Source organism: Gallinula chloropus (genome assembly GCF_964237585.1).
Source record: "Gallinula chloropus genome assembly, chromosome: Z".
In the NCBI taxonomy this organism is placed as follows: domain Eukaryota; kingdom Metazoa; phylum Chordata; class Aves; order Gruiformes; family Rallidae; genus Gallinula; species Gallinula chloropus.
The window spans coordinates 26,509,786-26,531,283 of record NC_140089.1 but is presented as its reverse complement, the minus strand read 5'-3'; the positions used below and the strand labels follow the sequence as shown (position 1 = coordinate 26,531,283).

At 42.3% G+C, this 21,498-nt stretch overlaps 1 protein-coding gene across 1 annotated transcript in view; it reads left to right on the top strand.

Annotated features, from left to right (window-relative positions):
- Nucleotides 1–2,759: 2,759 nt before the first annotated feature.
- WDR36 (WD repeat domain 36) overlaps nucleotides 2,760–21,498 on the top strand; it is a gene marked incomplete at its 5' end in the record, with an annotated part of 31,258 nt that continues 12,519 nt past the window's right edge. Inside the window, 14 exons of the mRNA XM_084277868.1 lie at nucleotides 2,760–2,906; nucleotides 4,021–4,048; nucleotides 7,103–7,203; nucleotides 7,695–7,812; nucleotides 8,725–8,857; nucleotides 10,642–10,696; nucleotides 11,138–11,270; nucleotides 12,932–13,107; nucleotides 13,860–13,980; nucleotides 15,971–16,036; nucleotides 16,963–17,046; nucleotides 18,573–18,727; nucleotides 19,835–19,949; nucleotides 21,161–21,326. Of these exons, the coding sequence (XP_084133994.1) occupies nucleotides 2,760–2,906; nucleotides 4,021–4,048; nucleotides 7,103–7,203; nucleotides 7,695–7,812; nucleotides 8,725–8,857; nucleotides 10,642–10,696; nucleotides 11,138–11,270; nucleotides 12,932–13,107; nucleotides 13,860–13,980; nucleotides 15,971–16,036; nucleotides 16,963–17,046; nucleotides 18,573–18,727; nucleotides 19,835–19,949; nucleotides 21,161–21,326 (1,598 nt within the window). The remainder of the gene's footprint in view (nucleotides 2,907–4,020; nucleotides 4,049–7,102; nucleotides 7,204–7,694; nucleotides 7,813–8,724; nucleotides 8,858–10,641; nucleotides 10,697–11,137; nucleotides 11,271–12,931; nucleotides 13,108–13,859; nucleotides 13,981–15,970; nucleotides 16,037–16,962; nucleotides 17,047–18,572; nucleotides 18,728–19,834; nucleotides 19,950–21,160; nucleotides 21,327–21,498) is intronic.

Here is a 21,498-nt window from a genome sequence, read left to right as displayed (position 1 = left end):
ACGTTTGCGGATGCCCTGGAGGGTTTTGTTTCACCCTTGAGAGAAAATCGTGTTGCTGCGATAGCCCACGCTGAAAGTGGCCCCCACGCAGTGATGGGGAGGTCTATTCACACTTGTTTCATGCAAGATTGGTTGTTGTGTGGTTTGGGTTTTTTTTTTTTTTTTTTGTTTTCTTTTGTTTTGGGTTTGGATGCCGCGTTTTATTATTATTCATTATTTCGGTTTTCTTTTTGAATCAGTGACACAACTTCAAGTCTGAATAAGTATTATTTACAGTTCTGGAAATAGATGCATGAGACGTCCAAATGAGCCCCGGTTATGGAATTGGAAACCTTCATTTCCGTAGGCGTACAGGTACATATATGAAGCCAGCAACGATCTGAAGCCCAGCAGGAGAAAAACAACGTGTAAAGGCACCATGGATAGTCACAAGGGTAACCAACCAGTTTCTCTAGTGCTCCCAAAGCACCGGCATCCCTCTATTCAGATCTGTCCTCCGTGCCTTGTCGGGTCACGTAGCGGTGCAGGAAAATTAACCTTTGGCTTTTTCTTACACAGTCTTTTGTGGCTTGATCATCTTTCTTCAGATCGCCGACTTACCGCGGGGATCCACCTACAATTTCAGCATCTGTAACCACGACGAGATACAAGAGGATCTCCTAAACGTTTTGGATCCACTCATGACCTTTAATAAAGAGGTTGGTGGTTTCTCTGGTGGCATCGGAGGGAAACTGTCGGGACGGCACTGCCTCCGCGATTTTACCCTTGACAGCTGGCAGCTACTCTCTGAAAATCTCGATTAGCAAGCCGGGAGTTGCCTAGTTTAGTAAACCAGTGCCTGTGAAGCGGGACGGGGAAGCTATCTCCTACTCTTCTCCGGCGACCTTCCTAAAAATGTGCTTCGCTGAAGCTAGGACTGGCAGGGACGGAGAGCAGGAGCCCGGGCGGCTGCTGCCAGAGCGCGACCCGACCCTTTCCGGCGCCTTGCAGACCCATAGGACTGAAAGTCGCTCGTATAATGCTTCACCGGCGCTGGAGATGGTGTCACGGTGGCAGAGGTGACAAGTGGTTTAGAAGCTACGCGGATGGTTCACACGCGCACCCGGCGCTCAGCGGCACGAGCAGGCGGCGGCTTTCGGGGCGGCGCGGTGCGAGCAGCCCTGCCGCCGGCTCGGGCGGAGCCCGGCCCGGCCCGGCCCAGCCCAGCCCAGCCCAGCCCAACGCTGGCTGCCCCGCACCGCAGCACCCCGACTCCCACAGCCGCCCGCGCTCTCCGCGGCTCCGAGAGCTGCGGTGGCGCGCTGAGGGAGGTAGGGAAGGTTTAGAACTGCGTGTCCGAGGCGGGCAGGCAGCTCCAAGAGCCGTGACTTTAACGAGCATCCCCTGTTGTTGTTTCCCTCCAGGAGCTACAACTCGATTTTCACACCTGCGAGGACGCGCCTTCCCCGTCGGCGAGCCCGCAGCAGTCCGAGGTTCGCGCGGGTGCACGCATTCCCCGGCGGCTAGGTGGCATTCCCTTTCCGCGGGGAAAAAAAAAGAAGGGAAAAAAACTAAGAGAAGGGGGTTGGGGGGTGGTGAAGCGGGGAAGGAGAGGGGAAAAGGGGGAAAAGATTACGGGGAAGGAGGGAAAACGGGGGAACAAAACGGGGGAAGAGGGGAGAAGGGGCGGGGATGGGCAGCGAGGCGGGAGAAGAGGGGTGCATGGGGAGGGGCTGAAGGGGAAGGGGTTCGAGGGCTGGCGGCTCCGATGGGGCCGGGGTCGCGGCTGCGGCCCGGGGGCGTGACAGGCCGTCTGTCTGCCCGCAGGGCTCCCGGCGGGCGGAGCGGGCGGGCCGGCTGCTGGAGTGCGTCCTGGAGAGGGCGCGGGGATGCGGCGCCCGGCCGCCGCCGCTGTGGCGCAGCACTCTCTCCGTCGTGCAGCGGCATTGCCCCAACTACCGGCCGCCACAGGTGGGTGCGGGGCCGGTGCGGGGGGGGAAGCCCTGCCGCGGGGAGGCCCGGGACCGGTGCCCGGCGCTCCGCCGCGACCGGCGGCGACGCACTAACGCGTGTGCGGTGGCAGGGAGCCGCCGCCGGGGAGGCGAGCCGAGTCCCGTGCGACGAGAGCAAGGCCCGGGAGCTGATGGCGGTGTGGAGAAGCTACCTCAATTTGGGATAGACGGCTTTTGGGGGGTGCTCGCCAGCTTTTGCCCCTTCCATCGGACTTGGCTGAGTATTTATTGTCCGTGGCGCAGTCATCGCAGCGCAGTGTCTTTTTTAAATATGTAATTTATTAAAAAAAAAAACAAACCAACCCACCACCACAACCCAACGACCGCCGTGCGCAGTGCTGGGGCTGTTTGTGTGTCCGGGCGGCTTCCCGCAGGGACGCGCCGGCGGATGCCGTTCCGCCGAGGGCGCTGCTGCCGCGCTGCGTGCCCCAGCCGCGGGGCTGCCCCGCACCCCGAGTCCGAGCGCGGCCGGGGGGTGCCTCGCCAGGGGAGCAAGAACCGGGGGAAACCCCGAGGAGCCGCGGTTGTGGGGGAGTCCGGAGGGGCGGGCAGCGCCCCTCCGCGTGCCCTGCCGGACCCGCGCCCGGAGCGCGGCTGCAGGACACCGTTCCCGCCGCCTCGGGCGCGGAACTCGGATGGCAGCAGGCGCTGTTTCCGGCGGCGAGGTGTGTGTGTGGTGGGGAGGGGAGGCGTGCCGCGCAGGCAGGCCGGAAGCGGCGGGGGGACGCTTCCTGCGGGCGGACGGCCGGCGAGCGCGTGCGGGGGACCATGGCGCGTGAGGGTGGCGGGCTGTTCGCCGGGTTCCGCGTGCTCGGCCGCTTCAGCGGGCACGTCCCGCACGTCCTGCGCTACCACAGCCGCCACCGCGAGTTCTACCTGGCCATCGCCGTCGGGTGCAGCGTCCACACCTACAACGTGAGTACGCGCCCCCCCCGGTTGCCCTCTCCTCTCCCCGGCCGGGCTGCCTCCTCCGCGGCCCGGCCGTGGGCTTTGGGGCGGCCGCGCAGGGCGGCCCGACCGGGCGCGGAGCAGAGCCGGCCGCCACCTCTTCCCGCCCGACCTCCCCCGCACGCCCCCCCCCACGCCGCTCCGGAGCCTCGCTGATCGATGAGGAGGCGCCCCAGCGACAGGCCTGGGCAGCGGGCGGGGCTGCCCGCCGGCGGGGTCGGGGAGAAAGGCGGGCAGGTGGTTCCGCGGGCCGGGCCGGGCGTGTTTGGCTGTGTGAGTAGCCCTGGAGGGTTTCTGGGTGCCGTGGCGGGTGCAGAGGAGCGCCCGGCTGCGGGGGCTTTGCCTTCGCTGCTAGGTGAACCACAGCTGGCCGCTTTGGGTAGCTGCAGGCCCTGGGGGGCGAGGCATTTGATCGTATTTAAACTTCCCCTCTACAGAAACAGATGAGCATCGTTCGATTTTGCGAGATGGAAGCCTGTGGTACTGACTCACGTCTTGCTGAATGATAAAAGCACCTGCAGCGTATAGAAACAGTGTCAAAACAGAACTGAATTGAGTGATTATAGCAGGCAGCAGTGTGCAGACAGTGTAGATCTTCCTGTGCCTTTAATGTTCACTCCTGTCAGTCTTACCCACAGACTGTGAACTACAATAGTAATGGTCATCCCAGGGCAAAGGTGATTGTAAGCGAAGCGATTCCTGCTTGAACGGACATAGTAACACAGCACGGTTGTAGTGGAAATAAAGCAGTGGCAGAAAGGATTTGAAAACAAATCTGGCCAAACTGCAAGGTGTCTAAACACATGCTTAGTGTGTTAGGGTAGTTATACCTTAACATGTGAGTTAGGGTAATGTAGGCACAACTTAACTGCTGCTGAATGGCTGTCTTTTGGCAAATACATTGTCCCATTTGACCTGCCATCTGTGGGTTTTCCTGTAGATATTGTGGTGAACTAAAATGAATAATTGTTCTGTCATGTGAAGCATATAAATTTCTTCTTTCATCTAGATTGATTATTAGAATTTTGAGTTTATAACGAATTCATATACTAAAAATGCCTTTTTGATACTTTACTTGCAGGTGAAGAAGCTTGGTATTGTTGCTGTGAGTAAGTATGCACAGATTGTTCATTCCTGTTCAGTTTTCTTTTTTTTTAACATACCTGACATCTGCACTTGATTCTCAACTCAAAAAAGGAAAATTAATTGAATGTACTAATATTTATACTTTTAAAACTGAAATAGGGGCGATTTAGATTAGATATTAGGAAGATATTCTCTGTGAGTGCAGTGTGTCCCTGGCACAGGCTGCCCCGAGAAGCTGTGGCTGCTCCCTCCCTGGCAGTGTACATGCCCAGGATGGCAGCCTGGGCTAGTGGAGGATGTCCCAGTCCATGGCATGGAGGAATTGGAATGAGATGACATTTGAGGTGCCTTCCAAAGCTAACCATTCTGTGAAATGTATTGAAAGGAGTCTCAGAAATACCAGCTATCAGTCTGGAAATAAGTTTTCTGTTGCAGCTCTAATTTAGTTCTCTCAGGGATACACCTTGCGTATGTCCTTTTCTTTCCATCTTGATCTTCCCAGAACATGCCTAGGCCTTAAGGAGTGAGCAGAGAATTAATTCCATATGCCTTTTTTTTTGTGTATTGTTGTTTTTGTGGTTACTAGAAAGCTGTGTTATAGGAGAAAAATAATTACTGGTACAGAACAGGTGTAGATGGAACTACAAGTCTTCAGGGAATGTTAAAAATTGGCTGGACTGCTGGATGAAAGGATATAAATCGGTGGTTTGACACCCAGTTGGCAGTTGGTAGCAAAGCATAGCAGCCTAGGTGTGAACAGCAGGGCCATGTTGTTCAGCACCTTCACCAACAGCCTGGTCGTGAGGCGGCATGCACTCAGTAAAAATTTGCTGATGATACTATATTAGGAGGAGTAGCTGACACCCATAATGGCAGAGCTTCAGTCTGGGAAGGTGTTGCAAAATGCTTGGCCTGGGCCAACAGAAACCTCGCCAAGTTCAGCAAGGGCAAGTGCAGAATCCCACACCTGGGACAGAACAAGCCAGGAACTGACTGGTGGTGTGGCATCCTGCTGAAAGGGAGCTGGGGCTCTGCTGGTGCCAGGTTGAATGTGGACCAACAATGCAGTAACTGGGAATAAGGCGAGCTGTGTACTGAGCTACATTAGGAATGGGGCCAGTGGATCAGAGGAAGCTGTTGTTCTCCTGTGCTGGTGAGGCCATACCTGGACTACCCAGTTTGCATGGTTCTCCGCCTCCCACCACCCCCTGTTCTCTTTCAGGAGGGATGCAGAGGAACTGGGGAGTATCAGGGGCCCATAGCACACAGACTGAGAAGAGTCATTGGAGTAATTGGATTTATTTAGTATGGTGAAGGGAAAAATACAGCATGGTTCCTGAAGGGCGGTTACAGACATGGCAGAGCTGAACTTGTGGTGGTAATGGTAGACAGAGTAACAAAGGGCAGTAGCAATAGATTGTCACTTGAGAGGGTCACAGTGGTTGTTAGGAAAAGTGGCCTTAAGAGGGAACTGTTGTACGGTGTAGTGCTTGAGCGCTCTTCTTTCCCAGTTCTCAAGACTCAGCTGGGCATAGCTACAGTTAACCTGGTCTAGGTTAACTGGTGATAACCCAGGCTTGGGAGGAGCTGGGTGTTAAGTTGAACTGGGTGATTTCCAAAGGCCACTTCCAGCTGACGTTTAGAAGATTCAGTGAGATGCACGCTGTCTTGAAAAGTAAGAGTTTTTACTTCTGTATGCCACACAGATTTTACACAGTATCCTAAAGGAAAATGTTTCATTAGCAGAGTACCTATAAACTTTAGAACAAATAACTGTCACGCAACCAGGTCTCAGTTTAGAAGATCAGCAGTGAATAGTTACAGCTGTAAACACGTTAATGTAACTTCTGTTTCCACCTTACAAAATCATAGAGTCATATTTTATGAAATCCCTTTAGGTGGGCTGCATCCTCTTACAGTCACAATCATCTAAGCTTTTTGAGAAACTGACATCTTCAAGTAGAAACTAGGATGGTGTGTCTCTCTGTGTGATGGTGTTGGTTTATGGAAATAATGTAGTTTGTGCACTGAACTTTTAATTGGGGTGTGTTTAAAACTGTCTTGGTCTAAGCAGATTTGCTTATAGCTCATGTAGAGTACCAGGTATCTGTAACCTACAGAGGTGCTATGAGAAGGTGTCTAACATGTTCAAACAAATGAAACCTCTCATAAAATGCAGCTTTTTTTTTCTTTCTTAGACTAGTTCTTCCAATTGAAACTGTACTGCAGCAAAAGGCACAGGATTCTTAGTGTCTGATAATTCATAGTATGAAGCAACATCGTGGGGAAGGCTGCTGTGTGATCGTGTAAGATTGTATCATAGGTGCACTTTCAGAGAGACTGAACTTCCATCTGGTGTTTCTCTGTTAAATTCTGTGATTTCCATTTTTATGTTTCCCTAGATTAAGAGTATTTTTCTCTAGAGTCTTTTTTTTTTTTTTTAACCTATTTGGGACCACAGCAGCAGCTTCCCCATGTTGTTTGGAGCTCTGACTCTTTACCATTTGAGCTAGTGAAGTAGCAGATGACAAGTATAGATGTTCTTTCTGAAGCACTCACAAGGTGGACACTGGGGTGTACTCTTAGACCAATGAATTCCCAGTGTCTTTAGCTGTAGTCAGGGAGTGGGTGCAGGAGTAGTAGGTCACTAGCTTCCAGATCTGTAGAATGGCTTAACCTATCAGGCATTGCTAATGCTGGGACTTGATCTGTCACCTCTCTCCAGTCCAGTTGGCTGTGGGGCTCTGACAGTCTGTGGAACTATTATGTTGGGATAATTTCTTTATAAGCCATCAGAAAGCTAACTCGTGCCCTTACTTACAGTGCTAATTCAGTAATTTATTCTGAAGTGTTTTTCAAAAGAACCACCTGTCAGTCTGATAATGACTTACACTTGCTGTTACCAGTGTGATGTTCCTGATGGTAATACATTCATCTGAAATGTGTGCATTTTTATAAGGAATTCAATGCACTCTTCCAACAGGAGAGCTTTCATGGTGGGCATCATGCTAAATAAATACACTCTCAGGCTTTCTCTTTTGTTATGAACCTGAACTTTTCTTCTGTTTGATTAACAGGTAATGCTTTGCCACAGGACATTACATGTTTGGCAGCAGACCGCATGTTGATATTTGCTTCAAACGACAATATTCTCCATGCTTTTGCCAGGAACAAAGAGGTTTTTATTAGTTTACTTGTTGCTTAGTAGTACAAAACAGTTGTGGTGTTTGTGTTTTCAAGAGAGTTAATTTTCTACAAACATCTATTTCTTTAGATGTGTAATACCTTCAAGTTTAGGGAAACAAGAACTATAGAAGAATTACAAGCTTAAGGCTGGAGAATACAAGAGTAAATTCTGTAATGCCCGGCCTGTGCTTTATGTATTAATTATTATAATTAATTAGTTATTTTATAAAAAATAAATTGTTAATTCACATAAATTACATAAAAGTTAAATAATTTAAATTATTTAAAATATTTAGTTAAAATATTTTTTCCAACAGTTTTAAATATCAGAGAGAATTATGTATCTTTCAATTAAAGGTGTGTGGCCTTTTAATGTATTTTATTTAAACTTGTTGCTGATGTGTTAGCTATCCTCAGGTATTACATTGCCATTATGCTACCTGAATACCTGATATTGAAAACATTTGTATTTTGAAATGACAGGTGGTTCATACCTATGAAGGTCACAAGTCAAGGATACACCTTCTGCAGCCTTTTGGTGATCATGTCATCTCTGTGGATGTTGATAATGTTCTTATTGTTTGGAATATACAATCAGAAGGTAAGACATGCTTTTTTTTTTTTTGATGTTACTACATTACAGAATAGCACAGTTAAACAATCAGTAAAGTTAAAAAAAGGATTATATTTTTTTAAAATGCACATATTCAGAAGCAGTTTGTTCTTTGAAAAAAAGAAAGAAATCCTTAAATGATAGTGCTACTTAAAAGGTAATCTGACGTCCTAATCCTGCAGTGCTTTTTCATGAATGGATTGTGCACCACATGCAAAGACCTCAGTAAGGTTCCATATAGGTGTAAAGAGACATGCTTATATGCAAAGTGCATTTTAGTGTTCCATTTTCTGGTAAAGACTCTGGTACAGCAGCTTTGGTACCATCTCTGAAATCCTACAGTTCCTTGATGTTTACCAGTTTGAGTAAGACTAAATTCTTAAAAATGATGTTTTGGTAGTGTCAGCATCTCCTAATACCCCTGTAAAGTGCCTTATAAAATCCTGCTTCAGTGCTCTTATTTTTTTCTTTAGAAACCATTCTCATTGGTGTGACCAGTGTCAGCCCTGGGATGCAGGGTCTCAAATGTGGCTGCAGACAGAATTTAGAGAGTTTAAGTTGCTATAACAAACAAAAAGCATGCTAATCAGATTAGGTGTTTTGCTCAGGCAGGAGCAGGAATCCTTTAGAAAGATATAAATCACTTCAGTTTTGCCAGCATTGTTGTGCTAGGCAGGCTTATAGGGAAAAAAATATACCTTCAAGCCAACAGATGTGATAACATAAACAAGTTTAGCCTGTCCTTTTTACACATTAGCTAATGCTTTAATGCAAGAAACACCAGTTGTGGGATTTGTACAGAGTAAACATCAGTTTACTGCCTTTGTGTTTGCCAAGGGATGACAAGCATTCAGATTTGTAGGGATAATCACACTAACATTGTTTCTTACTTTTTTGCAGAAGAGTATCTTAAAGTGGATTTTGATAAGGCCACTTTTGCAGTTTCTGCAATTCTGCATCCCAGCACCTATCTGAATAAAATTCTCCTTGGGAGTGAACAAGGGAGCTTGCAGCTATGGAATTTAAGATCCAAGTAAGATTCTTAATAACTTGGATATACTTCATGCTTTAAGTAGTTCCATTTGCAACAACAACAAAAAAAAACTTTTTAAGTACAGTAGTTATTGAACATGGAATCTTTTACTGAGTCCTTTGGCACAAGTTTTCAGTTGGTATATTTCCAGGAAGAAAGAATGCTGCTGCTCCCTGAATGCTGATGCCTTTCAAGTTAGGTGTTGTTTACTCTCCCTGAAAATGTTGGGGATTGCTCAGGATTTTTTTTTTTATTCTTATTTCTTGGAATCACATAGCTTTCCCATGAAAATAATTAAAAATAATGGTAAGTGCATGTTCAGGCCTTCTGTCTCTGTTCTTCCAAACTTTTTCATTGTTGTGGGTCCAAAGAAGCGCTGGCAGATAATGTGGAGGTAATGACTAGCCTTGGATTCTTAGACAAGAGACGTGTAGGCATGTAGTAGTCTCTGAGCATGTGCCAGTGGAGCACCATCTGTAATGGCAGTATTTCACAGAATCACTAGGGTGGAACAGACCTTTGAAATCATCGAGTCCAACCATACCTGTCCTCTACTAAACCACCTCATCTGCTCATCTTCTAATTACATCCAGGGTCTGCAACTCAGTAGCCTCCCTGGGCAGGCGGCTCCAGTGCCCAGAATTTTCATGCCTACTACGCTTAGCTGCTTTTCTAACTTGTGAAAATTACAGTGAACTTCCCTGCATGCTAATGTCTTGCACGTAAGCATTAACTCGCTTTGTGTAGTTCGGTGGTTTAGTCTCAAAACTACCGTATACTGTGAGTGACACCGTCCCCAATCTTTTTGTTTTGTATTCTAAGGTTTTGGAGATGCTGTACATGCTGTAAAAATCAGCAAACAGAAATATTAAAAAAAAAGTATCTGCTCATAGTACTCCTGAGTCTCTTCAGTGCCTGTCGCAGCATCTGAGATGCAGTACATCCTAGATGGTGGTATTTCTTAGATGTCTCAGTTTCTCTTGTAATTGTGTAAAGACTTAAGGGGATTCATGCTGCTCTTCTAGCAGTGTTGAGGGGTTTTTCACTGTTTGTTTTCGTAAGTAGATTATTTTGTACACAAGTATGGACACATGGCAGGTGGGTTGGAAGCAGATGGTCTTTGAGGTCCCTTCCAACCCAAATTGTTCTGTGATTCAATGAATTAGACAAAAAGCCGCAAGTGAGGGGAAAGGTTGATGATCTTTGGCAAGAAAGCAAAGTGGGTGGTGGGAACGTGGCTGCTAGTGATTCTTTAGGAACGACAACCTGTGTCTGTGGGGATGGATTAGTATTTTAATTATGTTAGTTCTTAAGTAGTCTTTTCATTATTACATCTTTAAGTACTGCCTGACTGCCTTCTCAGTGAACCATGCAGCTTCACATTCTGTCTGTTACCATCTCAGAAAGAAAGATTTGTTTTTATTAGAAGCTGGACCAACACTGGCTTTTTATGTTGTTAGGAATTGTGAAGAGGTATGTCTGAGCAGCTGGCCTTGAAAGGGTCTTCCTCCCTATTTACATTATTTCATTATGTCACCTTTGAGATATTAATACATAACATTAACTTTTTCAATTAAAATAACTCTTAAGTTTTGTTCCTAACCTTACTGCTATCAAAGGTTTTGGCTTTTTCCCTTTTAACTGATTTATAGGGAGAAAAAGCTGATACACTTTTTTGTGTAAACTTTTTTATGTAAAATAACGCATCCATTTTATTGTGGAACATCCCCAAGGGTTGATTGATTTATTTTTTTTGGGTTTTTTCTGTTTGTTTTGTCTTCCAGCAAACTCTTATACACGTTTCCAGGATGGCAGCTAGCAGTCACAACTCTTGCCCAGGTTAGTATTTTGGTATCTGACTTTCTTACATAACTGGTCAGGAATTACAGGCAAAATGCCATTGTTTAAAATTACATCAACAAAGATGAACTGTCTCTAGGCAATTTTAATAACCCTCACTTTAGCATTTTCGACCTTGAAGAGAAGTAGATGTGAAGGCTTTTTATCTGCCCTTTGTCTAGTCCTAGTTCTTTTGGATTTAGCATGTTAGCTGTTTTATGTTCATTGTGCCTGTAGGCTTTATTCACTGAATGTTGTAATGAAGTCAGAGAAACCAGAGATGTTCAGTAGTACGTTAAGGTAATATAGATAGATAGAAGGATCTCATGCAAGAGCCATATTTGTTCCTTTACTATGGATCCACTGTCTTATACATGGTGGTATTAGTGTAGCAATAAGCTTTTCTTTTTTATGTCAGTTGCTGTTCAATTTTTCTTGCAGGCTCCAGCAGTGGATGTTGTTGCAGTCGGTCTTGTGTCTGGTCATATCATTGTGCATAATATAAAGTTTGATGAAACTCTGATGAAATTTCAGCAAGACTGGGGTCCCATTACAGCAATATCTTTTCGTACAGGTAAGTCTTTCTTTCACTAACAGTGCTGCATATAAAATCACAGAAACTAAGTGGAAGGTAGGAAAATATGTTTCTGATAAAGCATTTCAGAAGCAAAATTTGGGCTGAGAAGTTTTAATTTTCAAAGGCTGCAGATAACATAGCAAAGTTACCAGTAAGTGAAGGACATCATGCATCTTCATCATGCTGCCTGTTTCATAGCATTTTCTTGTGTGCTGACTCAGTGCATAGGAAGTATGACATACAGTGTTCATTTTTCATAGAAAAGTAAGATTATGCTTACAGTGTGCCAAGAGCTAGCACACTGTACAGTTATCAGTTAGTGCAGAGCACTCAGTACATTTTTGGTTAGTTTCCAAACCTGCTTCTCAGTAGCACATATCACACCCCACATCCTCCCCCCAAAACCAAAGTTTGAATGTTAATAGTTGTGTGACTAGGAGATGGATGTTACTGGGCAATTACGTTTATATTCACAGCTGTTTCTTTTTTTTTCTAATGAGCATGTACTAATTACTGAAGCTAGTTTCTTTAATGTTGAATGTGTCTACAGAGTTGTGGATACTGAATCTAATCTCTCATTGCAATAGACAAACTTGCAAATCTTAACAGAATATAGATTGGTGCAGCCAGACCCTATTGCTACTGGAAGGACTCATGAGAAGTGGAAACAGTGCCTTTTTGTGTCAGCCGTTTAACTCAAAATGTTAATACAGTTAAATAACTTCCCCTGCCTATTTGAATGTGTGAATTTCAGGTGTTCTCTACTGTCTCTTCCTGTCTTGATAGTTAGGAAATTTAATGTAAATATAATGTGGTTGTTTTGAACTCATGTACTCATTTTAGTCTTTTGAGTAAAATTCTATTGATTTGAATTAAAATGAACTTGACAAATCTCCATGTCTGTGGAGCTTTACTGAAAAGGAAAACTCTAGGCCTGTCTGATTTAGTCAACAGCGACTCCGGCCTTGAGCCGGCTGGTGTTTGTTGTGTGGGGCCTGCAGAGACCTTCTGGCTGCTTCTTGCAGAACCCACCCCTGCAGCCCCCCCTTCTCCACCAGAACCCAGCCACACAAAACTAAATGAAGTATGTTTTTAGAAGTTAGTGTGTTTGTCTCCTTGGTTATAGACAGGTTAGAGCAAATAGAATAAAATTAGAAATTCTGTGAATTGAGGTTTTAGTTACTACTTAGAATGATTGAATAAGAATTTAATCAATTTCTGGAATTTATTTCTGCAAACTGTTGAGCCAAAGACATAAGAGGATTGGAAAAAAGTTCTAATAACTTGTGAAGTGGTGATACCATGGCTCTTGTATCCTGAAGCATGAAGGCTACTAAATTCAGTGGAGAGTCTGGGCTGTAGGGTAACTTTTGAAAATGGTACAGGTACAGTATCTCGTATGCTTTCAAGAATGTCTAGCATCAGCTGCTGGATTTAGATATATTTATTGCTATCTGATATGAAAAAAACATCCTGGGTTTATCAGGGATCTTTCTTTTCTGTTTGAAATACTAGAATATTTCAGTTAAAACATACCTTATTTTTAGAATCAGCGTGAGATTTTACTACTTGTGATTGTAGCCTTGCATCAGTTTGAAGACTTGAGAAGTCAGTAAGGATGATCCCAGTGTCAATAAGAAAACTTTTTTTGTTACCAGATGGACACCCAGTAATGGCAGCTGGTAGCCCAGTTGGACACATTGCTCTGTGGGATTTAGAAGAGAAGAAACTAATGTGTCAGATGCAAGATGCCCATTCCACAGCAATAGCTGGCATGTCGTTTGTCCCTGGAGAGCCTCTGCTTATTACTAACGGCGCTGATAATGCCGTACGGGTGAGTTACAATTGCTGGTGCTACCTCCACTTAACTTCTTTTTGTTTTCTTTCTCTTCCAGTTGTACAAAGTCTCAATGGTTTAGTCTGGTTTGAAGTAGCATTTCTCAAAAGCAACAAAACTCAAATTACTGAAGTTGCTGTCTCTCAATTGGCCAGTCTTCACTGCTTCATGATAGCCTTGAAGAACGATGCTTTGGATCTGCTTTTCCAGAATTACATGCTACATCCTGGTGCACTATCTTAAATACCGATCTGTTTTTCTAACATTCTGTGTCATAGGCTGTTGCTGTTGGTAAAAATCCAGTGTGCTGCATGTTCTCTAGTACCATTAATGGCTGCAAGTTGGAGCACAGGAAGTTCCGCACCAACATGCGGAAGAACTTTTTCACAGTGAGGGTGTCAGAGCCCTGGGACAGGCTGCCCAGGGAGGGGGTGGAGTCTCCTTCTCTGGAGATATTCAAGACCCGTCTGGACGCCTATCTGAGTGATATGTCCTAGGGAGCTGCTTTGGCAGGGGGGTTGGACCCGATGATCTCTCAAGGTCCCTTCCAACCCCTACGATTCTATGATTCTATGATTAGCCTCTGTTGAAGGGTCAGAATGAAGAGTGGGAAACAATCAGCTGCTGTGGTTGAAAGTTGCAAAATTTTTTGATCAGGCATGAAAGGCAACTAAACCTGTTCCACTGCCAAGAGGTGTATTGTCAGGTGTATTATCAGCTTCTTTTTTCTATTTTTTGTGGGGAGGCAGGTGTGGATTTTTGATGGACCTGGTGGTACAGGACGTGTATTGAGAAGTCGAATGGGACATAGTGCACCACCAACAAAAATCAGATACCATGGACAAAATGGAGAGCACATTCTTAGTGCAGGTATGAATTCTCATTCTTCTTCAGTCTGATTTCCTTCTGTGATAAAGAAGTGTCTTTGTTCAAGAGAACATGTTGTATTTCATGTGTTATTATATTTGTGAAACAAGTGATTAGTGTAGGCAGTATAATTTCTTACTGTATGAAACTGTTGCATGGTTTTCCTGGAGCAATATTTATCAGACAGTAGGCTGAAAAGTAGTTACAGGCAGAAAAGATCTGCTTCTGTCATCCATGTTTGTATGCTCGATGGATAAAACTAGTTCATTTATCTCCTAAGGAACCATAAGGTGGTCAAAGTGAAAAGCTGTAATGACTGGGGAAAAACTAGGCAGCATGTAATGCACTTAGTAACTTGGAAGAGCCACTCTGCTTTTCCTAGTTTGTGTGAGCTTTGTGGCTTTCAGTGTCTTTGTAATTCATTACAGCTCAGTTTTGTCTGTAATATATATTCCCAAAGTTGTTTGTTACTGAGACACTAATCTAAAAGTGTAAAAATGCATAAATGACTACCCTTTCTTAGAAACCAGTATATTTAAAAATCTATAAATAGATCCCTTAGGAAATTAAGTACTAGATCAGATTGATTTGTGGCCCGGAACACTTCAGTAATAGAGAGTCTTCACCTCGTCTTTAATTACTTAGAAGTAATTTAACTGTCCACATGAGCATTTTGATGAATATTACACCTAATATGGCACAGAAATATACTTCTGTAACTACCTATGCTGAAATCCCTTGCTGGTGGTCCAACCAATAACTTGGGTTTGAGAAGTACTAGACAGTAATTCAGCTGTCACCAGGTTGTCATTGTAACAACAGAGTTGCTTAATAAATCCTCAGGTTTGCTTTTCAGTTTACTGCTTTAACTGTACAGAAACAGAGAGAGAGGGCATGGGTGCAGCCACTAACGTGTAAGAGACCTCAAGCTTTGAGATCTGATGTTACTTGCAGGGTTAAGACTTATCTCTACATTACTTTATGAAACACTAGTAACTGCAAGTGAAATGTAGCAATGCTGTGGGGTGCCATTCAGGTGTCTAAAACAGGCATTTCCACAAATCAGCTTTCTAAAGTGTCACCAATGTTACTGGCTTTCATCCTACTTCACGTGTGTATATACATCTGTATCGTACTAGCAAGGAAAGGTGGTTTGAATGCTTTGGCTAATTTTCTGTTTCCTTACTTGTTTGGCCTAGTAAAAAGGTTTTATTGTTCTTCTAATCTTTAAAAATCATCTCAGTGCCTTCTAATTTTGCATCCCTTTTGCAATTTCATTTCTTTTTAGTTTCTGGTTCTGCTTTGTACACATATTCCCCTACAAAGTAGACCTGTTTGCTAGTTTCAGATGTGAGCCTTCTGTCCGTCTATTCAGTTAAATGAAATTTCTGTTAGATCTGTGAACACTGGTCATTGTGTAAAAGAGTGTACCAGTTTGAAGACAATATGGAAAACTCTGCTTATAGCTTTTTTTTTTTTTTTTTGTTATTAGCTTACTGGCTAACCCAGATAATGTTCTTAACCAGCCAGAGCATGTGTTGGTTAGACAAGGATAAAGAAAGGAAAATTGTAGTTGGTGAGGGAGTATGTGGCGCCGTGGCAAAACAGAAGTGTTAGGGTGTTTGAAGGATGTAACAGTTTATTGAAAATTTTAATCACAGAAAGGCAGAAGCAACTAGGTAGTGTGGTGGAGAGAGGAGGGGTAACAGAGGAATTGAGCATGGGAATGATGCTTTTAGAAGAGCTGTCATTATGATCATATATGTGGGGAAAGTAATATGAATAGGATATAGGCCATAGAAAATAGAGCTCCACTAGTTCTGCTGCTTATAGTGGTTGTAGGGTTTTTTTGATCAGGATTTTTAGTAAATACTTTATTATGATGTTTGAGGTCTCTTGGTGCTTATCTTCTGCTTTTCTCGCTCAGATAGTTTATGAGTAAACAGAAAGTTGATTTTTTGCCCTTCACTGTTCTCTCCTAATGTTTTGTCAGGTCAAGATGGAACATTGCAGTGTTTTTCAACAGTGCATGAGAAGTTCAATAAAAGTTTAGGACGTGGTAAGTATATCACTGAAAGTACAAATATTGGTGGAAAAAAAGCCTTGAGAATTATTTGTGTAAACAGGAGGTGAAAGTATTAGGTAGGCCTAACAGTGTGAAAGCTGTTCAGCTCAGTTGTTCTGCAAACTCAGCCCTCGCTGATGTATATGAAGGGTGCCCTCATATTTGCTTGTAGTTAAGTAATTTCTATGTCCTGACAGTAAATGTTACTTCTCTGTGGGGAAACTGGCATGATTTGTGTATTAAAAATGTGTGAAGCGGCAGCTGATATCTCAGCATGTGTAATTACAACTTTTTTACCCCTTTCCCCTTCAATTGGCAAAATTACCAGTTATTTAATATTTCTTGACTTTGATTTAATGTAGAGCTTAATTTAAAAAACATCTTTTATGCAATGCCATGGTTAAGGGACACTTTCTTGTAGGGTTCAGAGGCTCAGAGAGACTAATGAAATCTTATTAAAATAATAAGTATATATCAGTATATATGCATTTTGATAGATTTAAATAGACAGATGGAGATAATTTGACTATATATATCTTTTGGGCATAAATTTGAAGTTTCTGACTGGTTATTGAAAGGGCTGGTTGTTGTAAAACACTTTTATAGTCATGTCTGTGTGTCCCTGTTTTTAGTTGTGATTGGGGATCTTCTGCCTCATGATGTCAGCACAAGATCTTGAAGTGAATGGGTGGAGTAGTACATGTGTGAATGTAATAGGTTTGCTCAACATCACGTAAATTTTGACAGGAAGTTATTAACGTTCTTAGCTCTTCAAACCATAGATAACAGCAGTGCTGTGTTAATGTAAGCCAATTGTTTCTAAGTTTAATAAGAAATTTACATGTAGTAAACAATCCTTTTAAAGTCATTATTCTCAAATCTAGCCATGAGATTGAAATATTTAACTTCTTTTTTTAAAGGTTCAATTAACAAAAAGAAGTCAAAAAAGAAAGGTCTTAAGCTTGATACGATGGCACTGCCACCAATTACAGTCTTTGCTTCAGGTAAGTGATCTTGGAGATAAATTGCAGAGCTCATCATGTCTTCATTTTGGTTTTTTAACCCTTGAAACACTACTGGTTTGAAAGCCCTTGCTGTGTCAAGATGAGATTATTGAGATTCTGTGACTCTTACTAAGCTACTGAGTAACAGTTAAAAGTGATATTTTACTTGGCAAACTTTTGTATTATTTCCAAAAAGAGCATTTCTTTTCAAATGTCTTTATGTTTAACTGGGTCTGGACTTGAAAATATTTATCACAGGAGCCAGTGCCTTCTGGTGCACATAGTATTCCAGGCTGGAGAACAAGCCATTAGGGGGGGATGAAGATCTTTGTTAGCTGAGCAAATCTTGTTATAACAGTTGGTTTTGGTTCTCCAGTTGCTTTATTTGAGTCACTTTTCAAAGTCAAATTTCAGTTAGTCTGGAATTCAGTACTTAGTGCTGTAATCCTGTAATTCACTAATTAGTACTGTAATTCAGCATGCATATGGTGATCCTAACTTCTTGAGGCAGAATTGCAGTTATCTTAGCTTCATCAAAATGTGTTTCTTTAATGATCGCCTCTTCAAACTTTAAGTCTGTTTTGTCTTAAGTGTAGCTGTTCTTTTGTTTTCCAGGGATGGTTGGTTGTTTCATATATTGAAAGGTTTGGATTTACGGTTTTGTGTAGTCGTTTGACTACGTACAGTAGTTACATTTGCAAAATTCAATGATACAGACTTTCTGTAAAAACTTGTTGCAAATATGTGTGTATACATATATTTACACTTTTTAAATTAGTTTTAGATCTGTCTGATTGATTTAAGGTAGTACAACTACCGTAAATGTGTTTGGAGATGTAGGAAAACATTTATATAAGCACATTTTAGAGTTGTTTCCTTTTTTTGCTACTTTTTTTTGCTTGGTGAAGTGATCCAGTTTCCGTCTGGATGTTTTCCTTTTTGAAGTTCTAGACATACTCGCTATCAATCTTTCCATTATTTTAAATGTACAATTTCCAGGCAGGGGAAGCAAACTTCCTAGATCCCTATGTATCATATCTGACTACAAAGTTTGGATACTGAGCTTTTGAGGAACAGTTTTCCTGCAAATGGAGATCAATCTTTTGCTGTTGGAAGCAGACTTAGCTCTTAAACCCTTCTTTTTAAGTGGTTAACCTGGTGCTTCCTGCTCCTTCAGCAGTTGTAGAAACAGTTAAGAGACCAAGGTAGAAATGTGTACAGATCAAGCAGTTTAAACCATCTAAGTTTAAGTATGCCTTTCAAGCTGCTTAGGCTCAAATACACAAAGACATGCAACATAACATACCATAAAAAAGCTTGTTGTTTTGTTAGCATATTAGTTACATTAGCATATGCACAGTGGTTTGCCAGGTGTTTTTTCAGAATGGTAGCCTTTTGGCTGTCCCATGAGAACACTGGATATGAAACGTTCCACCTGAAAGTATTTCAAGGTACTCATGATGTCAGAAGGTCTTATTTGAGTTCAGAATGTTTTTTTTCTAAAAGGAGTGTCTGTTACATTGCAGAAGTGGCACATCAGAGTGACTGGGATAGCATTGTTGCCTGCCATCAAGGGTATATAACCTGTACAACGTGGAACTATCAGAAAACTTCCATGGGAGCTCATAAACTGAGGCCAGAAGAATTTAGCAAGCACAAACCTATTGATATGTATGCAACAGTAAGTTTAATGACGATAATGTTTCTTCAGCATTACAGTATATAGTATTTTGATTTCTGTTTGTACAGAAGCAATATTTACAATGAAAAAGCTCTGTGTAGACATGTCAAGTTACCTTGCAAAATGCTTTCTGCTAGATAAGTGTGTCCTACTTGCTGTTTTGCTATGCACATGGTCTTCAGAAAAAACATGCATTTTTTCATTCAGCATCCGGGTTAAGTATAGATTCTATTTTCTGATTCAGATAGGTGGTTGGTGTTCACTTTTAATGTGTCACAGTGATGTAGAGTTAACTGTATGCCTATGATGGTAAACTTGCTTTGAGAATGCAGATTGCTGAAGATACATTTTTATTTTTTGGCAATATGAAAAAACATACCTGCAAATTGCAGGCAGAATATTCCATCTAAAATGGTATGAAAGTCAAACACTCAGTGAAAGAGGTACAGATGCTTGCTGAGGCCAACTAACACAGCATACTTCATGTGCTAGGCTTTCATACTACTACTACTACTGTATCTTGAGATAAATCATTTTTCTGACCTTAATGCCTAGTAGTAGACAAGATCAGTTGAATTGTAAATAACTAGTTTTCTTGTAACTACTAGATTCTTTGACTATCTTTCCAAAGACATCTAGACCATTGTTCCTTTGTTTCTTGCTTTCTAAACTCTGTGTGAACTTACCTTGGTTTTGGGTGCCATTGGAAATACACGCCTCTTTCAAGGCATGCTGTTGGCATGCTTGGGCTTTATTTTAGGGATTGAATTTGTGGATGTCTTGATTATGTAGATTAGTCATTTGGATTACGGTGTTGATAATATTAGGTATGGCTTCTGATGCATGTCATTAAGTATTTCATTATCCTGCATGAGCATGCAGTGCCGTATTGATTACTTATTGATTATGTGTTTATTTTAAGATCTCTTCGCCACTTTTTTAGATGTAATCTGTTGTTTGTTCTGTGCAGTTTCCTTGAAGAGGTGTGATAAAAATATATTAGTATTTTGTATTCCTGCTTTGTAACATACCTTCTAACAACTTTGCTAATTAAATAGACACTGAAGAATTATTTTCAGAGGTGTTTTTTTTGTTTCTCCTTGAAAGGCAGTTGATATCACCTCATGTGGGAACTTTGCTGTAATTGGGCTGTCAAATGGACAGGTAGATGTGTATAACATGCAGTCTGGCATTCACAGAGGACGTTATGGCAAAGAAAGAGGTAAGAACAGCTACACTTTTTAAATTCTGACTTAACAGCAACAGCCTGGTGTTCTGTGATGGCAGAAATAAAACATAGCTTCTGATTTGAATTTTTGAATCTTTTTAGTTTTTCTAATTATGCTGTCCTATCTTTCACTCTAATCAGAAGTAATATGAAACCTACTCCGAAGGACATGATCCCTGCAAGTTTTAACAGCTCTGATGTTAGCATATGTTTGGTTTTAATTAACACCAAATTGTCAGTTACCAAAGCGGTTAGCACTAAAATGAGATCCTTTGGCCTCAGCTCTGTTTGAGATAATCACATTTCCAGTGCTTGGCTTCTTGTTACAGGATCCTATCTCTGAGATAAATTTCCCCATCTGTTTCATGCTCCCTGTTTAAAAATGGAAGAATGCTTTACATGCATGAGAAATTGAAATCCTAAGCAAGGCAAGGCTGCCTCTCTGCATATGCTGTTATTGTCAGTTACCCAGCCACAGACTTATAACTCGGTGACAGTGTTCAGACTTCTCTTTTTAATGGTCACATACATACATATTTCACATCATGTATCCATCCTCATGTATGTCTGCTTTTGCTTCATAAGTCTGGAATTTATAATAAGGCCCTTGTGATCTGATGTTTTCTTTGTTGGTGTGGAAACAAGGAGACCATTCTGATGAACCCTTAGACCTTACTGGGTTTCCAAAAGCCAACTAGCATAGCAAACATGAAGTAGTCTCCTAATCGCATCATTGCTTGATACTGGAATGAATTTTAAGTTTGGTTACTGGCCAGTAGCCCTAGGCATAGATGAAGAAATAAAATTGATCCAAAACCAGAGGAGCTGTGATGTATCTCTATACTGCAGTACAAAGTAGCCTAGGAAAACTCCCAGACTTTGTTCCAGTATTCAAGCTGTCGATTTTGTCTGGAATGGTCAGGGCCCCCTGGATAGCACTCCATTAGTGGTTCAGAAATCCCTTAAATCTCACATTCAAAAAAGCTTCTGAAAATAAAAGCTAATATTCAGCTTCAGTTACAATTTTGTACTGTTGCAGAAGAACAACATAAAGAAACTTAAAATATTCAAGCAGTCTTTGTCACATGCTTACTGCTCATTTAGCGTCATTAGACGAAGACATACAGAACAGTGTTTGCCATTCTGCTGATTTCTATGCTGTGTTTAAATTCTGAAATACAACTTTGTTTTCCCTTGGTTTGCAGCACATGAGGGGGCCATTAGGGGGTTAGCTGTGGATGGATTAAACCAGCTGGTCATTACAGCTGGTAGTGAAGGATTAATTAAGTTTTGGAAATTCAAAACTAAAGACCTAGTTTACTCCATTGAGCTTTCTTCTTCTCCAAGTGGAATTTTGCTTCACAGAGACAGGTAAGAAATTGAAGCTATTTCATGTGCATATTGTTCTGCTCTAAGTATGTAAGTCTAGGGTAGTGACCAAGTACTCAAAGTTTAGATTTTTGATGCTTTGAAATGTAAATGATGGCTAGTTGGCAAAGCAAAATGGCTACAAGACATTTTACTGGACTGAAGGAGTGTAATA